This window comes from Mizuhopecten yessoensis, unplaced genomic scaffold (assembly GCF_002113885.1).
Source record: "Mizuhopecten yessoensis strain PY_sf001 unplaced genomic scaffold, ASM211388v2 scaffold10829, whole genome shotgun sequence".
NCBI classification, from domain to species: Eukaryota; Metazoa; Mollusca; class Bivalvia; order Pectinida; family Pectinidae; genus Mizuhopecten; species Mizuhopecten yessoensis.
The window spans coordinates 952,575-978,862 of record NW_018408742.1 but is presented as its reverse complement, the minus strand read 5'-3'; the positions used below and the strand labels follow the sequence as shown (position 1 = coordinate 978,862).

The 26,288-nt window shown below is 34.8% G+C and overlaps 2 protein-coding genes across 2 annotated transcripts; one reads left to right on the top strand and one right to left on the bottom strand.

Moving 5' to 3' along the window:
* Window positions 1-708: 708 nt before the first annotated feature.
* LOC110462767 (thymidine kinase 2, mitochondrial-like) lies at window positions 709-12,686 on the top strand. The gene is made up of 10 exons (XM_021516916.1): window positions 709-829; window positions 1,267-1,325; window positions 3,872-3,946; window positions 4,659-4,712; window positions 5,290-5,379; window positions 5,706-5,779; window positions 6,661-6,749; window positions 7,238-7,317; window positions 7,910-7,990; window positions 8,566-12,686. The coding sequence occupies exons 1-10, from the start codon at window positions 802-804 to the stop codon at window positions 8,647-8,649; spliced, it is 714 nt and encodes a 237-aa protein (XP_021372591.1). The 5' UTR covers window positions 709-801; the 3' UTR covers window positions 8,650-12,686.
* Window positions 12,687-16,249: 3,563 nt separating this feature from the next.
* On the bottom strand, window positions 16,250-26,273 carry LOC110462764 (prohibitin-2-like). Its single transcript, XM_021516914.1, has 8 exons — window positions 26,064-26,273; window positions 23,543-23,624; window positions 22,505-22,584; window positions 21,761-21,885; window positions 21,219-21,404; window positions 19,840-19,947; window positions 18,346-18,423; window positions 16,250-17,398 (listed from the first exon to the last, which is right to left on the bottom strand). The coding sequence occupies exons 1-8, from the start codon at window positions 26,182-26,184 to the stop codon at window positions 17,297-17,299; spliced, it is 882 nt and encodes a 293-aa protein (XP_021372589.1). The 5' UTR covers window positions 26,185-26,273; the 3' UTR covers window positions 16,250-17,296.
* Window positions 26,274-26,288: the final 15 nt, after the last annotated feature.

The window sequence follows — 26,288 nt, the reverse complement described above, 5'->3', positions numbered from 1 at the left end:
ACAATCACGGAATTAGATTGTTATCTAAGTCCGTGATACAATACATAATTAGCAACGATTCAGAAAAAGTGCAAAGTACTTATATAATAATGTTAGATCTATAATGTCCGTTTCGTCGACTTTATTTCAACTTTATTTGTAACGTGATTTGTTTGTGTTTTGTTTTTGTTTTTGTTCATGGATAAAATAGAACTCTTCTTCATTGCAAAGCAACAACCAAATTTTATTCAAAAATTCATACCGGGTAAAATATTTATCGCAATATTTTTTTTCTTACCTTTAATTAACCTGCAAGTCTTGAAGAAAAGAAACTAATCTTTTACTTATTTTTCCGTTATTATTAGAAAACACATTTGATAACTTCTTTGGGTAATCGATTTAAGTTCATACATGTTTGTAGTCGGTCATACATTTCAATAAAGACGTTTCAAGTACATGTATACTAGGGACCAGCTGTTTTTTGAGAATTACATGTGTGTGAAAATTTACATATATTTGTGTGTTTCTTTTCACTAGATGATTATTTTAAGTCTTATACTTACATCTTTAGTTTTGAATTTCAAATCTTTTTGAAAATTAACTGGTTTAAAATTGTGCATTAAGTTGTTGTTAAGCTAGCTGGGCACATGCATATGGCTTTATTACGGTACCTTAACGATAACGGAGTGAATAACAAGCGACGCTCTGATTGGTTAAGTGGATGTAAACAGGCGCGAGTTGTGAATGTAGCGTTTTGCGCCAAAGTTACACCGGTGTGGAGTCCTCTGTTTAGGCGGCGAGCGGTAAACCTAGCTAGCAAGTATGATTGGAATTCAGCAGCTGAATTTGGGTGAGATAAATTAATAACATAGAAAAATACATTTCTATCTGGAAATAGTTTTTGAAATCGGCTATGCGAATGCACTGATCGCATCGACAGAAAGTTCAATAACATCGTCTTGCCTACTGCAGCCTGCTAACGTTACTTAGTAACACAGATTGTGGGGGAAATAATCCCCATTTACGAGACTACCATGAAAAACTGATAGCCTCGCATCCTGCAGCTTCATGAAGTGCGGGGTGATGCTATTGGAACGAAAATTCCATCATAAAAGATAATTATCAATTCCGTTGGGCGATTATAATTTATATTAATATGAAATTATATTTGACTAGGCCTATATCTCTTCAAATTTTGTTTAAAAGAGGTGAGAGTTTTAACATTTGAGCATACTTCCAGTCGGGTCCATAAATAAATTCTATAATTAAATATATTATCCTTTTCAGAAAATCGGGAGAGATGCCGAGCTGTTTTAGATGGGCCTCAAACAAAAGACTCCATCACTGTAAGTTTAAGGAATTTTCACACCATATCTGGTGGGAAATTCATCTGGTGTAGCTCAGCTGCGATAATTTAGCTTCTAACGAACATCACACATATACAAATGTGTGATATTATACTTATCTATCTACAGTCAAACCTCGTTATCTCGAAGTCAGCGGGGTCGTGGGAAAACTTCGAGTTGTGCAGTTTCATATATATTTGACATGAAATTGGCTGTTTGGGAATAGCACTAGCAGTCGTTGATTATTATTAATAGCCAATGCTTATAATCAATCGATGAATGATATACGTAATCAATATTACAAATACAGGTATGTAGTTTTACAACAAACACGCTTTCAAAAGTAGAGTAATTTTTTTCTGAAAAAAAATATTTTCGTTTAACGAGATAAAAACGGTAAGATCATATTGTGAATTCATTATGAAATGTGGCTCGCCTAGTGATTAAATGTTGTTTTGGGCTAATCATGGCAAAGTATTCCCAGGTCTGCATTTGTATTTGCATGTCCGTTTGCAAGTTTTACCTCTGAAGTGTTACATTTGAAAATCGAACTATCCCTCTGTCTCCTTGTACAATACAATGCGGAAATGAAAGTGCACAAATCTGAAACAAATCACTGTAATGGAGCGTACGCGTAGTTGATTCTTTAAAAGTAATTACAGACAAACAGATTATATCGTACCTGTAACAAATTGATTATTAAAGCCAAATGTGACACCTGTCACACTTCCTCAACTCGATGTAATCAACAACAATTATCGTATTGTTCTCGCGATTGTCTTTCAAAGTCATACTGGCTCCAATAAAAACATGAACCCGTGAAGCTGTCCTAGTTTGTGATTTTAACTGGAACTCAAGCTCTTTTACCATGACCACGCTTTGTGACCAAATCATTTAACGAACTCGCAGTAAGTACAGAATACTGTTGATCAACATTGATGAAGTTTGGTTTTTATTATGAACAACATGGTTTTGACAGTCCGCACACTTTACAGTCTTAAGCTTTATCATCAATTATTTTTAACGATTTCATGCTGGTCTACTCACGAAAGATTTTCATAAACACAGAATGGAAAGATGCCGTAGTTTTTCATTTTATTTGTATAGGAGAATTGTTAAAATGACCAAATGAAATTCGAACACTATGAAGTAGACAATGTTTTGGTGTGGATTTACGCTGTTGAAACCAATATCTTACTTTGAGGTATCCAAGTTTTCAGGGTTCGAATTATCAGAGTTTTATTTACTAAGATAAAGAAGAGATTTGGCTGGGACCGAAGAAATACTTCGAACTTAACGAGGTCTTTGAGTTATAAGAGTTCGGGATAACGAGGTTCAACTGTATATATGTTATACTCAACAGAGACCAAAATGGCTTGAATGCTTTAAACCTATTTTTAAACATCATTACTCTTTATGTATATGAATTGCCACATGTACAGTGTTATACACACTATTTCATGACAACATCACTGTTCAGTTAGGATGTTTATTGTTGCGGCTCATTTCTGTGTCATATATTATCCTAGGCCTGTGGATCATATTTTTCATGATCACGTTATATTATTGACTCATGAAATCGCCAAAAAAAACAACTCCACGGAAATATCCTGCCGTGCAGTGCAGTTATAACTAGGCTATGGAGGACAAGCATTGTGAAGAAGCACCATGCACCATAAACTTCTCTGAAATTTTATTTTCGGCATGTGTTGAAGGCCTGTTTCCCTGAAAAACATAGCTGAATATTTCACACATTTTCCGATCAAAAAGTTACAGGCCTAGACCATTGTGAAGAGGTTATAGTGGCGACACAAAGAAGCCAGTGACTTTGATAACATTGGCGTCCACTACTGTGTCAATCAATTTAATGATGGGCAATCGGTTTAAAATCATAAACAATAATCGGTTTAATTTATAATCGGAAGTGGTAAATCGACTGATGATCAATTGCATTATCAGTATATAATTTTTGGGGACTGAATACCCAAATAAAGTGAGTACACTATTATTACATCAATAGACAGAGTTGTTCATTACTATACAGTAGGTTTTTGTTTTTTTGTAATGAATGAATATCAAGCAACTTTTATGCATTTTCATCAATCATATAGTATTATCATAACAATATATGACTTTCAAAGCATAATTTAATTTACATGGAAGACATTTAAATAATTTTATTTCAATGATGAACAGATTAAATCAATTATGGAATTTGTAATCGATGATCGGATTCAGAAAGGGCGAATTGAACCGATCAATTTTCGATTATAATTGATCAACAGCCCATCACTATCAATCATATCCTAACCTTGTTCTCGCAAATACGATTGTACACTCCTCGACACGTCTAGGATTACACTCTCTTTGGCTGCTCTCTAGATCTGCATCCCTGGAATATGTCATAGCAAAATTGAAGGCACACATGTACAGCTAGCTATTTGTTTGGTCTCGGTTTTTAAAAAAAGCCAGTCAATTTTATTTTTACCAACATGATATATAGTAAGTTGTATTCTGGATATTATTATATGTTATTCTTGTTACAGGTGGCTGTGGAGGGAAATATTGGGAGTGGCAAGTCTACCTTCTTGCAATACTTCAAAAAGTTCCCTGAAGTTGAGGTAACAGTTGGTGTTAAGCAATGCAAATTAATTTGGAGCTGAAGAAAATATTTTGTTGTATATATGTATTTGTAATTGTTTGTTGATTCCCCCCACCCCCTTTAATGTATATGGTATACGTACATGACTTAAAATATTAATGAAAGCAAACAAATCTTGTTTTCAAGTTGAGATATTCCTTAACTTAAAAACAAACCAAAAAGCAAGCTTTGATATAAATATACAGGGCTTTACATGGTCCAATTGAGTCATAACCACATTTTTGGCACATAGCATATACCAGCTGGATATGTACAAATGTATCTTCTGCATAATTATATAAAGAAAATGGATAAAATCACAACATACTCAAGCATCACTAGTTAGTGGATTTTAAAGTTTATTTGGCCGACTAGTTTTGCCTCTAAAGTTGAGGCTTCATCAGGACTAGTCGGCCAAATAAACTTTAAAACCCACTAACTGGTGATGCTTGAGTATGTTGTGATTTTATCCATTTTCTTTATATGTGCCTTTATTCTGTAATCGCCCTAGGCCTGCATACCTCTTTTGGTATCCGTACTCAAAGCGAAGCGCCCACTGATCAACTAACAAACCTACAGCTAACATTGGCTCTATTACCATATTTTACTTCTACATAATTATATGCATAATATTGATCCATATCCACATTTGAATTTCTAGGTTAAACGTGATTATTTTGATACATTGACAGGTGCTTCCAGAACCAGTCAATAAGTGGAAGGATGTCCAAGGATTTAACACACTGGTAAGTTGGAAATTGTACTAGAAAACTAAAATACCTTTGTTGGTGACGCTTTGAGTCCTGCCTAGAAAGCACAATTAGTAGGTCTTCAGTTAAAAGTTTGAAAGCTTTGCATTCTAATTCCTCTTTGACAAGATTGCAATGTCTCAGAAAGTTGTTTGTTTCCAGGAGCAGTACTGATTACAGGGCCAGGTAAGGGTCTGCTGTGTATTTTTCAATAGGAAATGTAGGGTTTGTCACTTTATAACCTTTGGAAAAACATCCTCAAAACAAAAACAGGAGGGATACAATCTGTTGAAATGCCCAAAGGACTTTTTCTAAAGAACAGAAAGCTGGCCAAGAGTCATGATGTATGCTGAAATATAGTTCTAGGAATTCGAAGTTTGTGAAAAGACAGGCTACTTAAATTAGGAGAATATATACAGTGGCTTGTATCAATTTTGGTAAAATGATGCATTTTTTGGTTGCAGAAGCAGCCTGTTTTTGTTGTTTTCAACTGTGAAACAAGACCTGTAATATTGCTTAATATGTATATATTATCCTGGTAAAAATTTAAGTTGTTTGTTTGAATGCTTGGTAGGATCTGATGTATAAAGATGCCTCCCGCTGGAGCTTGGCATTCCAGTCCTATGTACAACTCACCATGGCAGAGGGCCATAAAAAAAGCAAGGTTTGTATTTTTATGCAGTATTCCTGACTATTCCAGCAGTATCCAGTCCTGTCAGAAATTACCAAATTTATGCGTAGTTTGTAATATATTTCATCAAATTTTACAAAATAATAGTAGACTGAAAAGGATATTCATACATATACATACAGAGTGTGTACCCTGGTATACGGTTTTGAGATTAAAATGTCAGGATTGCATTGACCTGTTTTGTAAAACAAAATTTCAAACTTTGAGAAGAGTACTTTCTGCCTTGGATCTTGAAATGATCGATGTCTTGATTAACAACGCTCAACAGCATTAGCTTATAAGTGTTTCCTTTGTTTCAGAGTAAGAGTGTGAAGATGATGGAAAGGTCACTGTATAGTGCCAGAAACTGCTTTGTAGAAAATCTCTATAAAGGGTAAGACTGCATATTTACAACTGAATCTATCTAATTTTGTTTGGGCTCGGTATTAAATAGGGCTTTAAAGATATATGCCCCCGGTAGGTTTTATTGCTCCTAGGTTAAAAACGGTATAATTTTTACTAGTCGAGAATGTTAATGGTCCATTGTAATCCTCAGGTGAACATCACAGTTGAATGATGTCGATAACAGCAAAATCATCTGCAAGTTTGAAGACAGTTTTGTTGTGAGGTTGAGAAAAAGTATATTTCAATAATTTGTAGCTATAATCCAGCCATTTCACAGGTTAAGGCAATACAATTATCATATATATATTTTGTATTGACCCACAATATTTACGTAGCATCAAACTCAATGATAAATAAAAAATACTTGCGATACAATATATGCAATGAAAGGCTATTTAAAAAAATGCGGGTGATTTATTTGCTTGCACATAAAATCAATAACACAAAAATAAAACAAAACTTGGTTCCTTGCAATTTTTTCTGACACACGACTTGATACAAAAATAGAACTGATGTGACTATTGATGTATCTTGTTATTTCTACAACTCAAATGACTAAAGAGAATTTCGATTTTATCTGATGCCATGTTGTGTACATTACTATGGTGCTGCTGTTAATTCAGTGTTTTTTCTTCCTTAATTTTGCAACAGCCTGTTACTACATGAATTTGGAAAATATAGCATTATGTCTATTGAAATTGGGAAGAGATTCCTCGTCTTTTCTTCATTTTGGAAAAATAAAGCTTTTTTTTTTGTCAGAGGAAGCAGCCTGCATTCTGTTGTAAAACTTGGCTAAAAGTCACTGTAAAGTGTACATACTCATCACAGTATGATTGATGTTATTCTATTGACCTGTCTTTGTACATCTAGTGGCCTGATGCCTGAGGTTGACTATGCCATTCTGTCAGAGTTCTATGGATGGATAACAACAAATGAGGACACCAATGTAGATTTGATCGGTATGTTACCGTAAAGTAGTAAAAAAAAAAAGGTTTATGAGTGTATTTTTGGTTAAGGAACTACTGATTCCTTAGTTTTGGGTTCATCCCATGGAAATTATCAAATTTTATTAGGGTGCCTCAATGATCAATCTTCAATTTATTTTCATGGGTCCTTTTCAGCTGTATTGCTAAAATTATTGGGTCCCACAATCTAAGTATTTAAGTATTTCCAGAAATTCTACGAGACTCGTCAAAATTCTGAGTATATGTCTCGGAACTCATGTAGATTTATCACTGGTGCCTTCTTTATTCTCTCGACCACAACAATTTTTAAGAGGAATGTGCTTGTTAGACAAAGAGGTGACAAGATTCAGTATACAACTTCACAAGAGTTATTGATAGTAATGCTGCCGATGAAAACAATGAAACCCAGATGATGTCTCGTCAGTTGTCATGTCTGTGACGCTTAGAATATAAAATCTGATGATAATCATTTGTTTTCATAGTGTACTTGCGTGCAGACCCAGAAGTGTGTCAGAGCAGGATTCGGTTGCGGAACCGACAAGAGGAGCAGGGAGTCCCAATGGTGAGACTAGAATCTAGACTCCTTACATCTAGGAAAACATGTGTTTTCTTTTTTACCCTGTCAACCTTAAATATACATATCTTGTGTATCCTACTAAGTTTTTCGTTACCCACTGGAGGGGACTAGACGCCGTCTGCCAGTCATGAACACATCACTTTGTCTGGGGCATATCTCATATACCCCTCGTTACTTACAATTACTAAATTTTTGTATGTGAGTATTATTTTAAGTCTTTGGATAGTGGATTGTCGCAGACAGGAATCTAGTCTCGTGCCCCATTACAGGGCTCAATTGGGGTAGTAGTTTCCAATTTTTACTAGCCCAAATATTATTCAACAGGATAAGCAATATCAAATTTTGGCTAGTTAACTGGGCTAGCCGTTTTTAGAATCACTAGTCCAGCTGGAGATTTCACCAGTTTCGGACTATCGTGCTCCCGTTATTGTCTAGCCCTGCATTATTTGCAGATCTTGAGTTATTGCTGTTTTGCAGCAGTTGTTCACTTTGCCTTGTTTTATTGAGGACTATCTAAACCCATTGCACACTGCTGCACTGTAACCCACTAACAGCTGATCATTCATTTTAATTGTAGGAGTATCTAAAGTCACTTCATGCACTACATGAAGACTGGCTCATAGACGAGAACAAGTTCAAGTTGCCAGCTCCTCTCCTTGTAAGTATTAATGCAAGGTTCAGCCAAGAAAATCATTATGATAAATCACTGCTGTAGAAAAATGTTACTGTATACTGGGAAAATCTTTTGGATTTTTAAATGGATTTTACTGTCAAAGGGCGAAACTTTTACTGGGTGTAAATTTCTCTATATACAGTACTTTTTCAGTTACCGTGGACTAATCAGTTTATTATTTTCATAGTACAGTAGGAAATCACCTGCATATTATAATTGCCATCTCTGTGCCCTGCACTTCAGGTAATTAAATTAAATTGACACAGAAACTTTCAATAACAATTTTAGTTACAAAAAAAATAAAAATTGCTCAATGAAAACTAAACAATTGACAGAGGACAGTAAATAGCATGAACTCAGTAAGTCTCTTTATTTCATTCAGTGCTTTATGTAAATTAAATGAGCCTACCAGAGTGAAAATCGTGAAAATGAGACCAGCACGTTGTTAATAGGAGAGTACGCTTTCCAGGTAAAATACTTCTTAATAACCTGATTCTGACCGATTCATTTACACCTGATTTAATAATATTTAATGTGATTATAACTTTTTTTTCTCCCAGGTGATTGACGCAAACAGTGACATCAGCCAGTTGTATACAAAGTTTGAAGAGGCAAAAGAACAGATATTTGCTAAATTATCATGATAATTAATTAAACTGTTCTTTGTTTAAATCAGTTCAATGTTAAAATTACAGTACCCCAAATGGGACCTGTTTCTTTTTCTCCCAAATTATGACAAGCAATACATCAGACATAACACTTATTAACATTGAAAGGAATATCGTTTTACAATGAAATTGAATGCTCAATATTTAGTTGGGGGAGATGTTAAGATATTTTTATCGTCAGATTTTTTGTATGTGAAAAGACCATGCAAAAGTTGACAATATTTTTGATCATTCATATTTCTCTATTTTTTGTATTATATGATATATATATTAGGTGCACTGAAGTATTGATTTACTGCATTGGCATACAAGTATTTTTTTGATAATCAAAAATCCAAGCTAATATCATTAAAAAAATTACTTAAACATCAACATCATACAGCTCTTGTTTGTCACATTTTGGGTACTGTAGTATTATAATGTAAAACCTGACTAGTCCGAATTCTTTGGTTTGTGAAAAATGTGACGCAGTGGTACCACTACCTCCTTCATAGTCTGGACAGACCTATGACGATTTTCCAAAAAAAATAAACATACAGTAATAGTTTTATGGAAAATGACCTGTGTAATGTGACATTATTGAGGTTCTACTGTATATATATGCATGATATTAAATTGTGCTTAAACTTTTAATATTTATTTACTACAGTCCATAATGCAACACCGCTTTTTATATTAGGGCTGTTCCATAATTATATAGTGGTGGGGGAGGGGAGCACATGGTCTGCTTACCATACCTTATATTAAATTACTTAATATTTGATGGGTGTTGGGATTTCTAAAAAGAGTGCCTTATACCCCTCCCATATATATGGTTATTTCTGGAACAGCCTGTATCAATATTTAATCCATTCTGAATCTCCTTTTTCAAATGCAAGAAGTTGGTTTTATTGTTTATTTTGAAGTTCATTTTTTAAGAGTCCATGTTAAAAAACACATGTACATGTATATCATTATCCATAAAAATTTACAGGTTGACAATTTTATGTTAACTTTTATTTTTTACTTCCTCAATCTTTTCTGAATGGGACATGTTAGTTTTATCAATTTAATTACCTGTTAATTTGGATTACTGCTGATTTTTTGCAAAGATTTTACTCTTCAAAAGATATAGAGCATTTTATGGTTATTTTTCATGTATCAAAGAAGTTATCTAATGTGAAAAGATCTGATGAGGTCTCTTAAATATCAGTTTTCCTTGTTTTATTTCATGGATAATTTGATGTTAAATGAAATTGTTGCACACATTTTTTTTGGTAAATTCTGTTAATTTACTGCTTTCAAAAGTGCTCTTATAAGAAATAACACCAGAAGGAAATGAAATAAAGAGAGAAGGTATTGTGTATACCAGGTACATATGCAAATAAGAAACAATGATCGACTCGGATATATTCTGTGAATATATTGTATATATTGATTCTGTTTTATAGATAAATTTGTCTGTCTACATGTACATTGTAGTGCTATTAGATAACTTTTATGTATATGAATGTAGCATTTTAGTTGTTACAGTATTTTATTTTTATTTACAATGACGAAAACATGCATATCATCTGTTATGCAACCACTTTTCATTCTTCCCAACCATTTTTACAATGTTATTTAACTGTATTAAGCGACCATCTGAATAACGCAACCAGCGACCAGCAAATTCTGACCCCAAATATTACGTTAAACGACCACATTTGAAACATTTTTAGCGATCATGTAAATATATGTGATACCATGTCATGTTATGAACCTCCTTTTCCAGGAGAGAAGTATTCAGCCTGTTTAACACCTCATCAGTGGTATAAATATGTTCTTGGTCAAATGGTTTACAACACAATGGAAAGGGTACAGGTTATGATATCACTTAGGATTTTGAAGTATTAATCCTCATCTGTACTACCGGATTGGACTAGAGGTTTTTACTCTGCTCATCCCCCTTCAGTGAGTCACCCTGTCCAGGGTATACTGTATTTGATATACCCCGTCACCTGTAATTACCAAATTTAGTATGTTAGCATCTTTCAGGAAGGGGGAGTGTCGCATACTAATCAGGTTTCATGCTCCACTATATGAAGAGTTATGGCCCTTTTGTTTATTTTGCTCTGATTTGTCCGGGGCTTATCTCATATTCTCTATCAGTGACTCAACAAATTTTGCATGCAAATATCTTTCGGGATAGGAGAGTATCTTTTACTACAATCTGATCTTGTGTTCAACTTTATAAAGTCGGGGTCCTTTGTTAGTTTTTGATACCATATTTCGTCTGGATGTTAGGAAAATGCATTTTTTGGTAAATGTACATGTAATACTGAAGGATTCTTTGAAAATAAGTAAAGAATGTAAGTATTGATACCACTCTGGTAGGACAAGTTCACTCGGACACAATGAAGATAATCTCTGTCCAGCTTATATATAATGCTTATATCGCTGTAAATTTGGTTATTTTAGTGGCAGTGAGTCACCCTGTCCAGGGTATACTGTATTTGATATACCCCGTCACCTGTAATTACCAAATTTAGTATGTTAGCATCTTTCAGGAAGGGGGAGTGTCGCATACTAATCAGGTTTCATGCTCCACTATATGAAGAGTTATGGCCCTTTTGTTTATTTTGCTCTGATTTGTCCGGGGCTTATCTCATATTCTCTATCAGTGACTCAACAAATTTTGCATGCAAATATCTTTCGGGATAGGAGAGTATCTTTTACTACAATCTGATCTTGTGTTCAACTTTATAAAGTCGGGGTCCTTTGTTAGTTTTTGATACCATATTTCGTCTGGATGTTAGGAAAATGCATTTTTTGGTAAATGTACATGTAATACTGAAGGATTCTTTGAAAATAAGTAAAGAATGTAAGTATTGATACCACTCTGGTAGGACAAGTTCACTCGGACACAATGAAGATAATCTCTGTCCAGCTTATATATAATGCTTATATCGCTGTAAATTTGGTTATTTTAGTGGCAGTGAGTCACCCTGTCCAGGGTATACTGTATTTGATATACCCCGTCACCTGTAATTACCAAATTTAGTATGTTAGCATCTTTCAGGAAGGGGGAGTGTCGCATACTAATCAGGTTTCATGCTCCACTATATGAAGAGTTATGGCCCTTTTGTTTATTTTGCTCTGATTTGTCCGGGGCTTATCTCATATTCTCTATCAGTGACTCAACAAATTTTGCATGCAAATATCTTTCGGGATAGGAGAGTATCTTTTACTACAATCTGATCTTGTGTTCAACTTTATAAAGTCGGGGTCCTTTGTTAGTTTTTGATACCATATTTCGTCTGGATGTTAGGAAAATGCATTTTTTGGTAAATGTACATGTAATACTGAAGGATTCTTTGAAAATAAGTAAAGAATGTAAGTATTGATACCACTCTGGTAGGACAAGTTCACTCGGACACAATGAAGATAATCTCTGTCCAGCTTATATATAATGTTTATATCGCTGTAAATTTGGTTATTTTAGTGGCAATATTAGTTTAGAATTTTCTTGCTAATTTGAAAGCATTTAATTGTTTAACTACCAAATATCACATCACTTTTTCTGCTTGTTATAGATAGCCTGATGTTAAATTATTATGCATTTTGACAATTATGCAAAGGGTACCTTTAGCTGTGGCATGTAAAATACTGTTAGTACATGTGGCGGAAGATAGGAATTAATGTACATTATGATTTGTTTAGTACATTTAGTCATAGTATTTAATAGGGTATTTGAGAAAGGTTCGAGTGCGGCGAGAAAGTTTTATTATCGATATGTATATCCACAATCTAATTAAATTAAAATTAATATTAAAATCCAGACAATCAATGTCTTGACGATGCACTACAGTGAAGGATGAACGTAAAATGCACACGTTTTAATTTGGTAATACATTTTTGGTTAGTTAAAAAAGTATCTTTATTTTACAATCTTCTTCGTAGAGCCTCGTCACTTAGGCATTTGACTAAGTTCACTTCAGGTTTTGAGGGCTGAAAAACGTCAGAAAATACGTATTCTGTTTATGTCATGTTTCTGTTAATATGTTTTTCTCTGACAAATGGGAAGTGATATTAAGCGAAATCTACTGTATATACATTATGTCGAAAGTGGATTACAGTGCATATGTTCCATATGTTCAGTGGTGAAATGGGATAAAAAGAGAAATGGTGTGAAGGGTTTGATTGGTTTAATCCATCACAGCAGTTAAGTCATGGCACTTTTAACAACCTGGCTCTAGACCTGCTGTCATTTTTACTACAGCTACTAACATCCAAATTCCTTTTATATAAGGACTGGAGATTACGGTAAAAGATCAATTTTCTGGTGTCGAGGATCGTTGGTGTGCATCATCTGCGGTAAAATGTAGTTAGGGATATACAAAAGTTGGTGATATGGGGAGGATGGAGGCATTTGTATTTAATGTGTTTGTTATTGATATGTAGTATTATAAGTGGTGGGGTCGAGTCCAGATACATCTCCTATTCATTATAAAATCAATGGTGACCGTGCTTCTGAAAAAGTGCATTCCATTCCTCCCATAAAATTCTGAAGAAAAAATGGATATGTATGGGAGTAACGTCAGTCTTGTGTGAGAGTTTTACCAATGTTTGTGACCAAAATAAAAGTGGGAGTTAAAATAATGTCACACTACCTGTGAAAGAAATGTTTAAATTTTATTTTAATATTGAGATCAAACTTAAACTTAAATAAGGCAACTAAAATGTCAAATTGCTGCCATTATTTTATCTCTCTGTGCACGCTTCTCTGTGATAAAGCAAATTGAATAGGAGTGGGAATGAGCCTGAGTGGATGAAAGATTGTAGTGTTGTCTAAAATTAATCCTATGCGGCATGAATTTAACATTAATCTTTATACACGTGCTGTAATATTGACCAATATATTGAAAAAACAACAGTATTTCTGAATGGCTCAATTCAGTTGTCTTGGTTTTAATAAGAAGGCTTGTCCTGATGTTGATAGATCTGTTTAGTTTATACTGTATTTGATTATGTGAGTTCATGTTCAAGATTTAAAAAAAAGTATGATAGAAATTGTTTTATCACTACATCCATAGCCATTTATGTTTTTAATATTTTCTCATATTTTGTAGATCTGTGACAAGTATTCATTTATTGAATTTAGTGGAATGAACTTCAGTGAGTTTTGTAGCTATGGTTCCACAAGTATGAAAAGTCTTTATATTTGCATCATTTAAATAATCCAAAACTTACATTCGTTATTTAAAAGAAAAGAAAAAAGACACAAAATGAAAGGGGAAATGGCATCTTTTAATAATAATTAATTGAATTTTAATTAAATTTTAAATAAAGTTAGGTTATTGCATGTTTCATGTGTGATGTCACAGTAGGTAACTTATATATCACAGGTTACATTTTATTTTTTTAAATTAACCAGTTAAAACAGCTTCATCACATGATGACAAAAATATACAGTACATTGAATACAGAAAGGGACATGCGGAGTGTGTATTATGAATCATGCAAATTTTCAATGGTAAATACAAACCAAGCCTATACAGTTGTATTGATATTGTGACCATTGTTGTCTGTACATTTCACACCTATCACCAATGCATGTATAGTACTGTCTTAGAATTTTGATCACATTATCATTATTTTTAAAGTGTACAATAGTTAATTCATCAGTAGATATACAATGTAATACCCTTCTTAAGGCAGCTGCTTTGTCCCAACAGCCTCTGCTATTGGATTTATACAATACATGTAATATTAAAAGTACATTTAAGTTGTGACATATGTTGTCCTCGTGTCATTAGCTCACTTGGCAGGAAGTTCATGTGAGCTTATATGCTGCAATGTCCATCGTCCTCGAGCATTCTACTTGAGGAATTTGAAGGTGTCGCCCTCACATAGGACATTGCCAAATGGGACAAGGGAACTGGAAGAACTGCTGGCTGAGGCTCTTTATTATGAACTTGGTTAAGATTGTAATGGAGAGACTTGGGGAATATTAATAAGTTACAGCTGGTTGGGGGGTGGTCATTATATATGTTGTCAGTGTTTTACCTAGGGTAGAACTGAAACCCAATTACTTGAACTTGTAATGTGAAAGTAAGGGTAATCCTATGATTAGGGGTGTAACGATACAGCAAAACCCATATTGCGATATATTGCGATATTGGAGAGTCATATNTTGCTTCAAGCCAAAGTGTTGCCATATATCGGACTTAGCCTTCTTATTAGGAATGATGCTGAAGCTTTCGTCCTTTTCCTCCGCCATCTTTCCCGCGACTACTTTCGTTTTCGCTCGCACATGCGTGTTTACTGTAAACACACTACCGCTTCCGGGACAAAAAACAAAAACGTCGAGAAAGCGCCTACGACTACTTAGCTGGTTTTATTGTAATTTGATCGTAATGTGAATGAAAAATTTCAAAATAATTCATGGAGAATAAATATCGAAAATACCGGTATATGGAAAATCGTATTGCAATACATATCGTTTCTCAGCTGTATCACAATATACCGGTATACCGGTATATCGTTACACCCCTACCTATGATAGTGGAAATGTTTCAAGTGTTAAATGTTTGATAATATATTTTAAGAAATTAATAGTTGTGAAAATGGTCTCATGTATAGTACAATTATATTTATTGTTAACTAATACTAATGGAGTTAATGGATGCAGTGCTATTAAATTTCCTCATATGAATGACCTTGACCTATTTCGGAGGTCACATATGTTCGAATATTCAAGCAACATTTTCTAAACAACCATTAGGTCAATATTCATGATACTTGGTATGTTATGCAGATCTTCGATGTTGTGTTTTGGTTTAATTTCAGCTTTGAGCATTTGCCAGAGTCTAAGGTTTATATGAGTTGTAAGGAGTAAAAAGAATCTAGTTTGTAAGCCCAGGGTTCTGATATTTGGCCAGTACTGGTTTGTACCTAGGATGGAGCAATATAAACATGAGTATGCTACCATGATAATCTCTTTGATATGGCCCCGCTCCTGGGGACTTGTTCCCAGGTCATTGCATGGAAAACATTTAGATCCCAAACCTAGGCCTACAAACAAATTTCTCCTTTTAATGAAAATATTTGGCTATGACTGCTTAAATATCAAGGTTAGCAATACAAACCTGGGCCTTGTTTCTTTCAAAGATACTCTGAAAGCAAACACAAATACTGTGTACCAGTAACAGTATCTGTCTACAAAGTCTGAACTGTATGCTACCTTACTGTGAATTTATTATCCTGACAAATAGATACTTGTTTAGAAGCTTTCACTTGAACTTGTGACCTAAGAACACACAGGTCATTTGAATTGTGACCTTACAAGGTCCTAAAATGTGCACACTTCCTGGTTTCAAAATGCTCTAAAATGCTGTTTTTTGCTCCAGCAAGATATTTGGTTTGGCCTTTGATCTAGATAGGATCCAAAACTGCAGTGATGGTTTACATGTACTGTATTTGGAGATGAAGATGAAACTTCAGTGAAAAAATACCATGAAAATGTATTGGTGGCAAACGAAAAGAGGGTCATTATATCTAGGTTCTACTTTATATGAATAGGAAGGAATCCAAGATAAGACACAAAAAAACTGGAAGAAATTTGATCTTTTATTCACTGGTCACAGAATTTACACTCGACATAATTAAAACCGTTGTCGTATAGATGACCTTGACAAGGTCATCAACATGACATGATATACCAGTCTCCATGAAACTAGTTGGACCATCGAACACTTCCGATAGAATAAGTCAAAGTGTTCATTATAGCGCCAGCTCACCATTCTTTTGTAGGCTCAATGACTGACACCATTGTTACCGGATGTGCACTACTAGAAAACACCTTCATGTTGATATTTTTAACTGGGATGTCATTATAAAAAAGCAAGCTACATCTTAAGACCTTGAAGCAAAAGGCAAAAAAGGCTAGTAGGGAAGTAAATACCCGAAATGCAAAGATATCTACAGCAAACAAATTGGTCTGGCAAATACATGTTCCGTCAGACAAAGGTGCAGGATCAGTAGGGCAGAATGTCTGACAACTGTCTCTACAGTTTCATGGTGACTGGTTTACCATTGATGACCTCAACACATCCCAATCGGCGACAGCCATTAAAATCCTTTCAAACATTGATAAATCACATTATAATTAATCATCCACTTTGTATCCTTCATTCATGATTTAACTTCTAAACTTTCAGAAATATGTAAGTATTTATTTAGAAAGAAATGTTTCCATTAATCTACAGGTAGATACAACTATTAATGCTTTGCTGATTATATGTCTATAAAACTCTATATAATGAAGCTTAACGTTCATAGAAAAGATTAGTTACAAATATTTTCCCCAACAACAATTCAATTTAAATATTTTTTGTTTACTTGTAATTACATGTACATGCTATTACAGAGTAACACAAAACATTATATCAAACTGCCTGTTTCGTAATATATTTATGTTCAAGTCATGTTCATGTTTGATTTTCTTTATTGTCCACTTAACAAAGTTCAGGTGTCATCACAACATCCATCATATCTATAACACACAAAACATAATTGTTTGTAGCCCTTGTTGACCTGCAAACCTTGGAATTAGTACAACACTACAGATTATATCTGTTACTAAGCACACTCATCCAAATGTCTATGTCGGTCTGAAGTTCATCACAGAATCAAAGTCCTTATCACTCAAGTTCAACATAAGGTTTCCAGCGTTCAAGTAAACTCTGTTTTGAGAAGCAGCAACCTGTTGAGAAACAATTTTGAAAGTTTTAACAAGGAAATCTATGAAGGGTAGTTAGAAATGCTTTTCAGTGTAAAAGCAACTGAAATGGAGGTAGCATGGAACATACAGTGAACCATTGACTAAATTGGAGTTTCTGCTACATACAACAATATATATATATCCCCTGATGAACCTCTAAGAGGTGAAAGCGCTAGGAAGGTACTAAGAAACTCTTTTCTCCCATCCTTCACAGGTGTCTCCCGTTTTAGCTGGGAAAGATTAAGTCTTGGGTAAGACAACCAAAAAACATCACCCCTCGGGTTGGAGATTTCTCTGTCAAACCCTCAGGGTAGGGGAAGATTCTATTAGTAATTTGTTTTTTATACATATATATATTTGCACATTTAAGGATCCCTGTCCCACTGCACTGCGATTTTGACAGTTATGGCCCATTAACTTTCCTTTGGATATAACTGTAGTACATTTGATCTAGTACTCTTCCGTTGACAAGGTAGCTCAATCGGTTACAGCAATAGTATAATATTAACAATAAATAAGTCAAGGGTTCGAATCCAGGTCTAGTCCCTCTGGAAGTTTTACAATCAGAACATTTTCACTTTTATTATTCCTCATAAAAAACTCACAAGGTATGGTTTTCTTTTCAGAAATGATTTATCAAGGCTAAAGTAATGCTGGGAAAGGCAGTTTCTGATACTGAGTTAACAGTTTTTGGCAATGGTAGGGGTATCCTTAGATATTGATTTGTTTTTCTTCACAGATTCAACCTTTCAAGGAAAGGTCCCTAAAAGGTGAAAAAAAATCCATCACAAGCATGCACATAACAAGACTTGCAACGTTTTTTATTTTCAAAAATATAACAAAGAAACACACAGATGTTTCTTCATCAAGGTAAACACAGGTGTTTCTTTATTGAGCCATATGAGAGATAGAATTTTTTGATGACTTACCGTTTTGGAAATACTTTGGGCAGCACGGATCTTCCTCAGTTTAAGATAGCCTGGGTTTGTGGACATAGCCTCTCCAATGTACACAAATGTTAAGGAAAACCAAATGCATCTGTTTACAATGAGATATTTACTTGAGTTTCTTCAGTTATTCATTGATTGGTTTAACTCAATATTTCATCTAGTTCAGTAACAGACAAACATCGTTATTACTAGACAATAAATATTCACAATATATTAAGTTCCTACTTTTTTGTTACACAAGTCTGTCATCAGATTACTAAAGATAGATATCATTGGTCACTGTGACCATGAAAAAAGTCACCCCACCCTGCCCTCCCGCCCCTTTCTGTCTGCCGGGAAAAAGGCCCTGGGACATATCTAAGCCCTGAGTCGATAATTCCTGGCCCCCACTCTATGTCCGGCCTTACAACAAGCGTGCAATCTCAGTCACGCCTATCAAGATTACAGACAATGGTAAAATACTCTGGTTTGTCTCCAGCTGACCTCTGACCTCTAATTCTCATCACCTGACAGACTTGTGCTAACTACCCTTATAGACTATTACTTTGTATGTCACATAATAACACAACAATAAACTCACCACTGGTACTCCATACAGTATAACCTTGATATAGTGCCCCTTGTTCCACTGGCCACCTTGTTTACCGCCAAAATATTTTAATGTCCCTTTTTCTTACTTTCTTAATAATTCAATTACACATTTCCTTCAATCTATCACCAAACCCCTTTATAATGCCAAAATAATGTGGCTTTATAATGAGGTTTTTCTGTACATTGTATTTTACCACTTGCCTCCTATAGTCACTTAATTTTTGTAAAATATTGCTCTACTGTCAATTAGCAAGGATGATCAATTAACAAATATGTTGTTCCCCAAATACTTATTAAAAAAAAAGTTTATAAAATAATATCTTATGGATCCTTCTGTGAATTTCAATCCTTGCAAAGCAAGAGTATTTAAAGAAAAATAAATAGGTTTGTAAATAAGATGATATAATTTATGAGGACAGCAAAATTCCTTGATTCTGACATGGGTTTCAACATACGTATTAAACTGATAAAATCTTACCTTTTTTTTACTGTTTATAACAAGACATACATTCCTAATATGAAAGATGAAAGAATTTCTCATTCTTCATATTTCACATAAAGGAAATTATAAATTTGTCAACATTTTGTTAGTATCTTAAATGAGTGTCCCTTTCATATTATAGATATTAAGAGTAAACCTCATCAACTGGAAACAAATTTGTGAAAATATTTATCACATTCATACAAAGAACGTAAATATTTATTTGTGAAAAATAGTTTTTCTCTGACCATCAAGTCTTCAAAGACACATCTTGAATTCATATTTGTCATCTTCAATGTGACATCCCAACTCCATATTGAAGTCAAAATAAAGGTATTAAATACACAAGAAGGAAAGCATGTGTTCACTGCATACGCAGTAGTCAGGTGATAAAAGGATATAAGTTTGGCGGCCTCAGCTTCTCCAGTTGCCTGGACGATCTTCTGTTGTTTCTCCTGCTTTGCTTTCTCCACAATAAACTGTGCCCTCTGAGCTTCTTGTTGTGCTACCTAATAGGGAAAAATAAAAATGACAAACTCACTAAATATAAATTCCAAACAAATTACTTTTTTTCACTGCTATCAAGTATCTAATAGCAGGGATTGTTTGGTGGCGCAGTGTATAACATACTCGCCCTTCACCAAGGCCAACACTCTTAGAATGAACAAACACAGACCAATTTTATCATAATTACCGTTTGTAATGAAGCATAGATTGAAAAGGCATTGTTTGGAAACATTTTCACCAAAGATAACATATAAGTTGTAATAATATGTTTCATATTTGTTGTAAAATAAACGAAGTTTATGTTAAGTATCTTATTCCATATTCTTCATCAGGTGAACCTATTAAATAGGGGTGTAACGATATACCGGTATACCGGTATATTGTGATACAGCTGAGAAACGATATGTATTGCAATACGATTTTCCATATACCGGTATTTTCGATATTTATTCTCCATGAATTATTTTGAAATTTTTCATTCACATTACGATCAAATTACAATAAAACCAGCTAAGTAGTCGTAGGCGCTTTCTCGACGTTTTTGTTTTTTGTCCCGGAAGCGGTAGTGTGTTTACAGTAAACACGCATGTGCGAGCGAAAACGAAAGTAGTCGCGGGAAAGATGGCGGAGGAAAAGGACGAAAGCTTCAGCATCATTCCTAATAAGAAGGCTAAGTCCGATATATGGCAACACTTTGGCTTGAAGCAAGCAATTAATGCATATAAATTAAACAGGATTGTTTGTTGTTGTAAATGAGTACTAGGTCAACACAATATTACACTTATTTCAGGTACTTACCTTTTCGTTTTGACAGTTTCTGCTATTTCTGTGTATCGCAATACGTATCGCAATATGACTCTCCAATATCGCAATATATCGCAATATGGGTTTTGCTGTATCGTTACACCCCTACTATTAAAGAACTTATTATACTATTTATTACCAATCCTTTATATTACATCAAACGCAAATACGAAAAGTTGAGTGTTGAAGGAATCTTGTTTTGGTAAAGAAATATATTTATGTACAAACAAAAAGTGGAAATTGTATCATTACAAACCACAATATTTCCCTGGGCAAAAATTATTAAAAATGTCTTCTTCATTTTTTTTTATGTCCCCCTTTCCTTTCTTTAAATTAGCATTTTCAGTGATGCCTTTTCAAGGCAAACACTCTAATTTTAGTACCTTTTTGGGCAACCCGTAACATACAGGGCTTTTTCAAGTCAAACTATGAGCCAAAGCCAAAATGAAGGGAGACAAATCTGGTATACCTGTTTTGCCTCAACGGCAGCTGTGTATTCCTTGCCGAAGCTGAGCTCTGTAATGGACACATCGTCGAGGATGAGATGGAAGTCTCTGGCACGATCGAGCAGCTCTTGTCGTATGAGCATACTGACTTGTTGACGCTGTGTGATAAGCTGTGAGGCATTGAACTTGGCAACCACAGACTTTAGAACCTGTCCAAAACAATCAAGAGGTCTTAAGTAATTCTTCAAAAATACTTTTCAAAACTAAACTAGACGAGCTCATTTGGATTCTGAGAGTATGAAAACAGATTTACCTTTACTGGTGTTAAATTACTTTAAACAGTGATAATGGAGATGTAGAGAGTTCCAAAATCAACTAGATTTTCAAAAAATTATACAGCCTTTTCATATTTAAAGATACTTCTGAATTTGCCATTCAAGGACTTTCACAGAATTTTGCAATGATACAGAGAGGAGCAGAAGTCTTTTGAAATTAAAACAAAATACAAATATTATAAATAGGATTCCAAATTTTTAAAAGTTCAAGGACATTTCAGTAGCGTTACCTCGTTACATATAGATGGCAGCACACGTTCGTCATAATCCTGTCCCAGCTGTCGATAAATGTGTGGTAAGAAGTTTTGGTCTGGGCGGGACAATACTCGCAGGGAGATATTCACCATCTGTAAATCTGTCAAAATAGAAAATATTATGTTATTAGTGTACATAAGGTATTTAACGAGATATTCAAAACCTAAAACTGTAATCTGATGAATATGACATGATATACTGGGATTTGTTTTATCCCATCCATCTTTCGTCCTTCGCAGGTAAAATGATTCCATATTCGACTCAGAATGAAATTCGCCTTTCATATTTAGTAGCTATGTATATTATGCTGTTTATTAATGTTCACTGTAATGATCCATTCGCCTTCGTTAAAAAAAGGTGAAATTTCATCTGCGGCAAAAAATTCTGAGTATACAGTAATGAGTATGATAACATTCGGCCCCCATTTCAATTTCTTTTAATTTTTCGCCATATGTATGTAGGGTACTTACAATTAGTCATTTTAACAGTGAAGTCTTCCTGTGAAGCCTTTCTCAATTGTACATAATGATGCATTTCAATTTAAATGCTAGGTACCACAAGATATAATTTGCCTACCTTTATGGCTCTTATAAAATATTAATAAAATTTCAACAATTACAAACAAAATTTATCAACTCATTTCAATCACTCAGCCTCTTGTATGCCATGTTAAAAACACACAGGGGTCTTATGCAAGAAGAAAGTGGTTTAGACTTTACCTTTGCTACCAGTTGGTGAGGAAAGCTTCCGTGGCCTGGCTCTGATGTCGTAGATAATGGGATACTGGAACCAGGGTACTCTGTAAACAGTGACCAACAGGTAACTATTAATACAGCTCTGCTGTAGATCATTCTGTGAATAATTTATATACCATAAATTATTGTGATATATTTCACATAAATTACTTATTATTATCATCGTTATTATTATCTGGTAGTTCAAAAAATCACAATTGTTTATTCCTTAAGGACTATTTTTTGTCGATAATAGTCCCATTTCCTGACAGATGAAATCAACTGTACATACATATATTTGACTATTTGTATAAATCACAAAATGATACAAAAAGGGCCTTCTTAAATCGACATTAAAAAGCTATGAATTAATATTTTTTAAATAAAACAGTTTTTACGCTACATCACAGTAGTTTCTCTTGATGCTATATATATGCAAACCTAAAAATATATATGGTTATTATAATAATTATTAATTTATAATAATAATTTGAGGTTCCTGGTAACCATCCTGGATATCCAGGGGTTACATTCACTTTCGTTCTCTACACCCCTGAAATATGTCATAGAAAAATTAAAGGCACAAAGCTAGCTGTTTGATTGGTCTCGGGTAAGAAAATCTGACCAATCGCTAGGCTGATACTTGTCCTTTGAAGATTACAAAGGAGAGACACCCGACTTCAAAGCCTGTCAATTTTTACCGTTATGTGGCCGCAAGATTCTTTCTATGAATCGATGTATATCAAAGGATCGATCTAGTCTTCTAGTCTCATCAACAAGGTGGCGTACATTGAGCCTTCAATTTTGCTATGACATATTCCAGGGGTGCAGAGAGCGAAAGTGAGCGCATCCCCTGGATATCAAGGATACTTTATCACAACCTAGGTCGTCTCAAAGCGGTTCACAAATTATTATCTGTGGTTATAGGGCCTTTGCAACCAGCAAATATCTTTCTCAACTCCCTGGGGAGCATACACCCGGTGCTACCATTTCGGCGCTCACAACCTAGATGTATATACCTACCTGAAATGGAGCCCCTCTGGGTAGACATTTTGCTGTACCCCACTTATCCGGCTATAGATTATAGATCTGTGACCACCATCAACTGCAATATAGACAGTATAGTATTACAATTTTACCAGTGAAATATTAAAAAATATTTATTCTATATACCAGTTCGGGATATTTTTCACTAGTGAGCATTTGTTAACAGATGATTCGAGTGATTGTAAGATCAATTTTCAGTAAAAATGCCACCCCTAATGATGAAAATGAATGAGGAGACTTTTCGCATGTTCATGAGGTTGACGTCAACCACGTGCCGAAACCAGTGGTGTGATTGGCTGGAAGCCTAAAATAACTAGCCAACCAACACATGTTTGGAATGTTGCTGATGTCAACCTCATGACACAAAAAGAGGCTCTATGACTGCGAAAAACTCGTAAATGGTGTGTTTTTGGAGGAAACAGAGATCTTGTCCGCAGAAGGAGAATACGTTTAAAGTGCATAACTGCATTAAGTTTTTTTGGAAAAGAAAAAAACATCTTTCCAACGGTACTGAGCATTTTTTCGTACACCAATAAGAAATGTGTTTTTTGATGCAAGAAAGTTAATTGGGGTTGATTTTTTGACATCGAGAGCTTTCTTCTCGTAGATTATCAAATTAGGGGCGACATTTTTACCAAAAATTAATCTAAATCGGGGGAAACCCCGTAAAATAAAGAAGAAGAAACGAGTAAAACAACTCTTAAACAGTAAAAACCTTAGTTTAGGTCCAAATATACAGTAAAACCCCACTTCCTCGAACTTGGTTTACTCGAATACCCCTTATTCGTCGAACAGTTTGTTTGGTCCCGACCGATTTCGTACATATTCTTTGTAAAGTAACCCTGGATTAGTCGAACCGTTAATCCTTGAATACTCCTATTCCTCGAACAAAAAAAACTTTCCCGGACTCTTCATGGTCATAGTATTAATCCTATCTACTCGTCGAACAGATGTGACCGGTCACCCCTGACAGATATCTTACCTGTGTATCACAGGTACCGGCACTGTCGTCAACATGTCTTGAAACTATGTCAAAACGACAAGAACGTTATCCATGCAGGTTTTAATTTATTTCCTTTAATACCGGTGGCTTAATATTTTCATTGTTTAGCTATTTTAAATCTTATTAAATGCTATCATCTTTATTAAACTTCTTTTTTCTTCAATCATCTACTATCTGCGATTGTTGCAGTTCTTGTACTGTCTTGTTAATTGTCCCACCAGAAAAATCATTAGCCCCGGTTTCGTCAAACACCATGTGTTCCTCGAACTTTTGATCTGGACCCTACGAATTCGAGTAAACAGGGTTTCTGTAGCTGTAACAAATTATCATGTCCTAGCTGCGATAACGTTGCTTTTTGACGACGAGAGATTTTTTTTTATATATTGCGTCGTCAGAGCTACGAAGCGGTCCTATGCCAACTAATGGAGCAAAATCAAAAGTGTTTATCTGTAAGATTACATATAATTCACGCCTCATATGAGTATAATGTTATCAAAATATTGCATAATTGTTGAAAAAACGAATCCTTACCCATGCAAAAACTCTTTTACGAAATTAACAAAGTCCGTCTTGGGGAAAAAAATAGAAACAACCTCCATGACAGATCATGCGTGATGTTATCTCAATTATCCTTTCTATATATGGCCTGCATGGCCAAATATAGTATTACTACTGATGCCGCCATGTTTACTACAATTTCCATATTGGGTCATGACACCCATATTTGGACGTCTGACCTATATCGGAAGAGAGACGAACTTTCCAACATGGCGGTCAATTCAGATTTCGATTACGCTTGCTACGTTAACTTGATAATTTAACGACATTTTAGGCAGAGGTAAACTTCAAGTTGTGCAGGATATAAACAGAAATAGTTCATACTAAAACCTTGTTTATGGATGCGGACCAATGTGCTGTCAATTAATTCTAAAAGCGCCCCGGTGTGATTCACACCGGGCTTGCTCCATTACAAGGCATGGGATCGATTTAATACCCGGCCGGGACAGAGGAGGCCGGGTATTAATATTAGTACTAATCATGTCCCTGTGGCTCTAACAACTGACTCGCCTGTCACTGCGCTGTCGAACCATGGCGTACCCTTACTCTTAACACTGACTTAGATCTAATATAATTCTGTGCTCTTAACAAAATGAAGCAGATTTCACTACTCTTTTCACTTGTCTATATGGAAGTAGTTTTCACAACGCAATACGTTTATATTGACTAATTTTTCTGATGCAATTGCAAGTACATCATCTGTGTGGGATTGTAAAGCTTTAAACAGAAGCGTATGACTGACGTAAGAATGCCTACTTAACAACCTTCTAGCAGCACACTTGTTTGTTAACTTCACCTTTTCATTGATTAGGTAACCGGCATTAATTTGAATCCTGGTTTAACAAAATAACCTAACTCGTCACATTATATAAACAATACTAAATAATTTGGACGAGTTCGTCTATGTGCTAAAACGTTTGCGTCAACTAAGATTACCTGTGTAAAACGAGTGTGTTAGACCGTAAATTGTACCACCGGCTAACGCAAGGAGTCCTATGCCTGCTTTAAGACCCTTGCCACCAGGCGCCATCTTTTGTGCATCCTTTATAAAATTCATTTTTATCTACAAGGTGTAAATTTCTACAATGACCTCGGAATCCACGTGTGGTGAAGTCTCGTCCTTCGCGTGTTTTTACAAGTCAATTCGTCCTACATTTTAAG

What these genes read in the sequence shown, in the direction of transcription:
- LOC110462767 (XM_021516916.1), top strand. Translation starts at nt 802, where the DNA reads ATGATTGGAATTCAGCAGCTGAATTTGG. An exon ending in AAAAGTTCCCTGAAGTTGAG is followed by an intron (nt 3,947 to 4,658) that starts GTAACAGTTGGT and finishes ATACATTGACAG; the next exon opens with GTGCTTCCAGAACCAGTCAA. An exon ending in AGGAGCAGGGAGTCCCAATG is followed by an intron (nt 7,318 to 7,909) that starts GTGAGACTAGAA and finishes TTTTAATTGTAG; the next exon opens with GAGTATCTAAAGTCACTTCA.
- LOC110462764 (XM_021516914.1), bottom strand. Translation starts at nt 26,184, where the DNA reads ATGAATTTTATAAAGGATGCACAAAAGATGGCGCCTGGTGGCAAGGGT. An exon ending in CTGCCGTTGAGGCAAAACAG is followed by an intron (nt 19,948 to 21,218) that starts GTATACCAGATT and finishes TTTCCCTATTAG; the next exon opens with GTAGCACAACAAGAAGCTCA. An exon ending in CCCAAAGTATTTCCAAAACG is followed by an intron (nt 17,399 to 18,345) that starts GTAAGTCATCAA and finishes GTTTCTCAACAG; the next exon opens with GTTGCTGCTTCTCAAAACAG.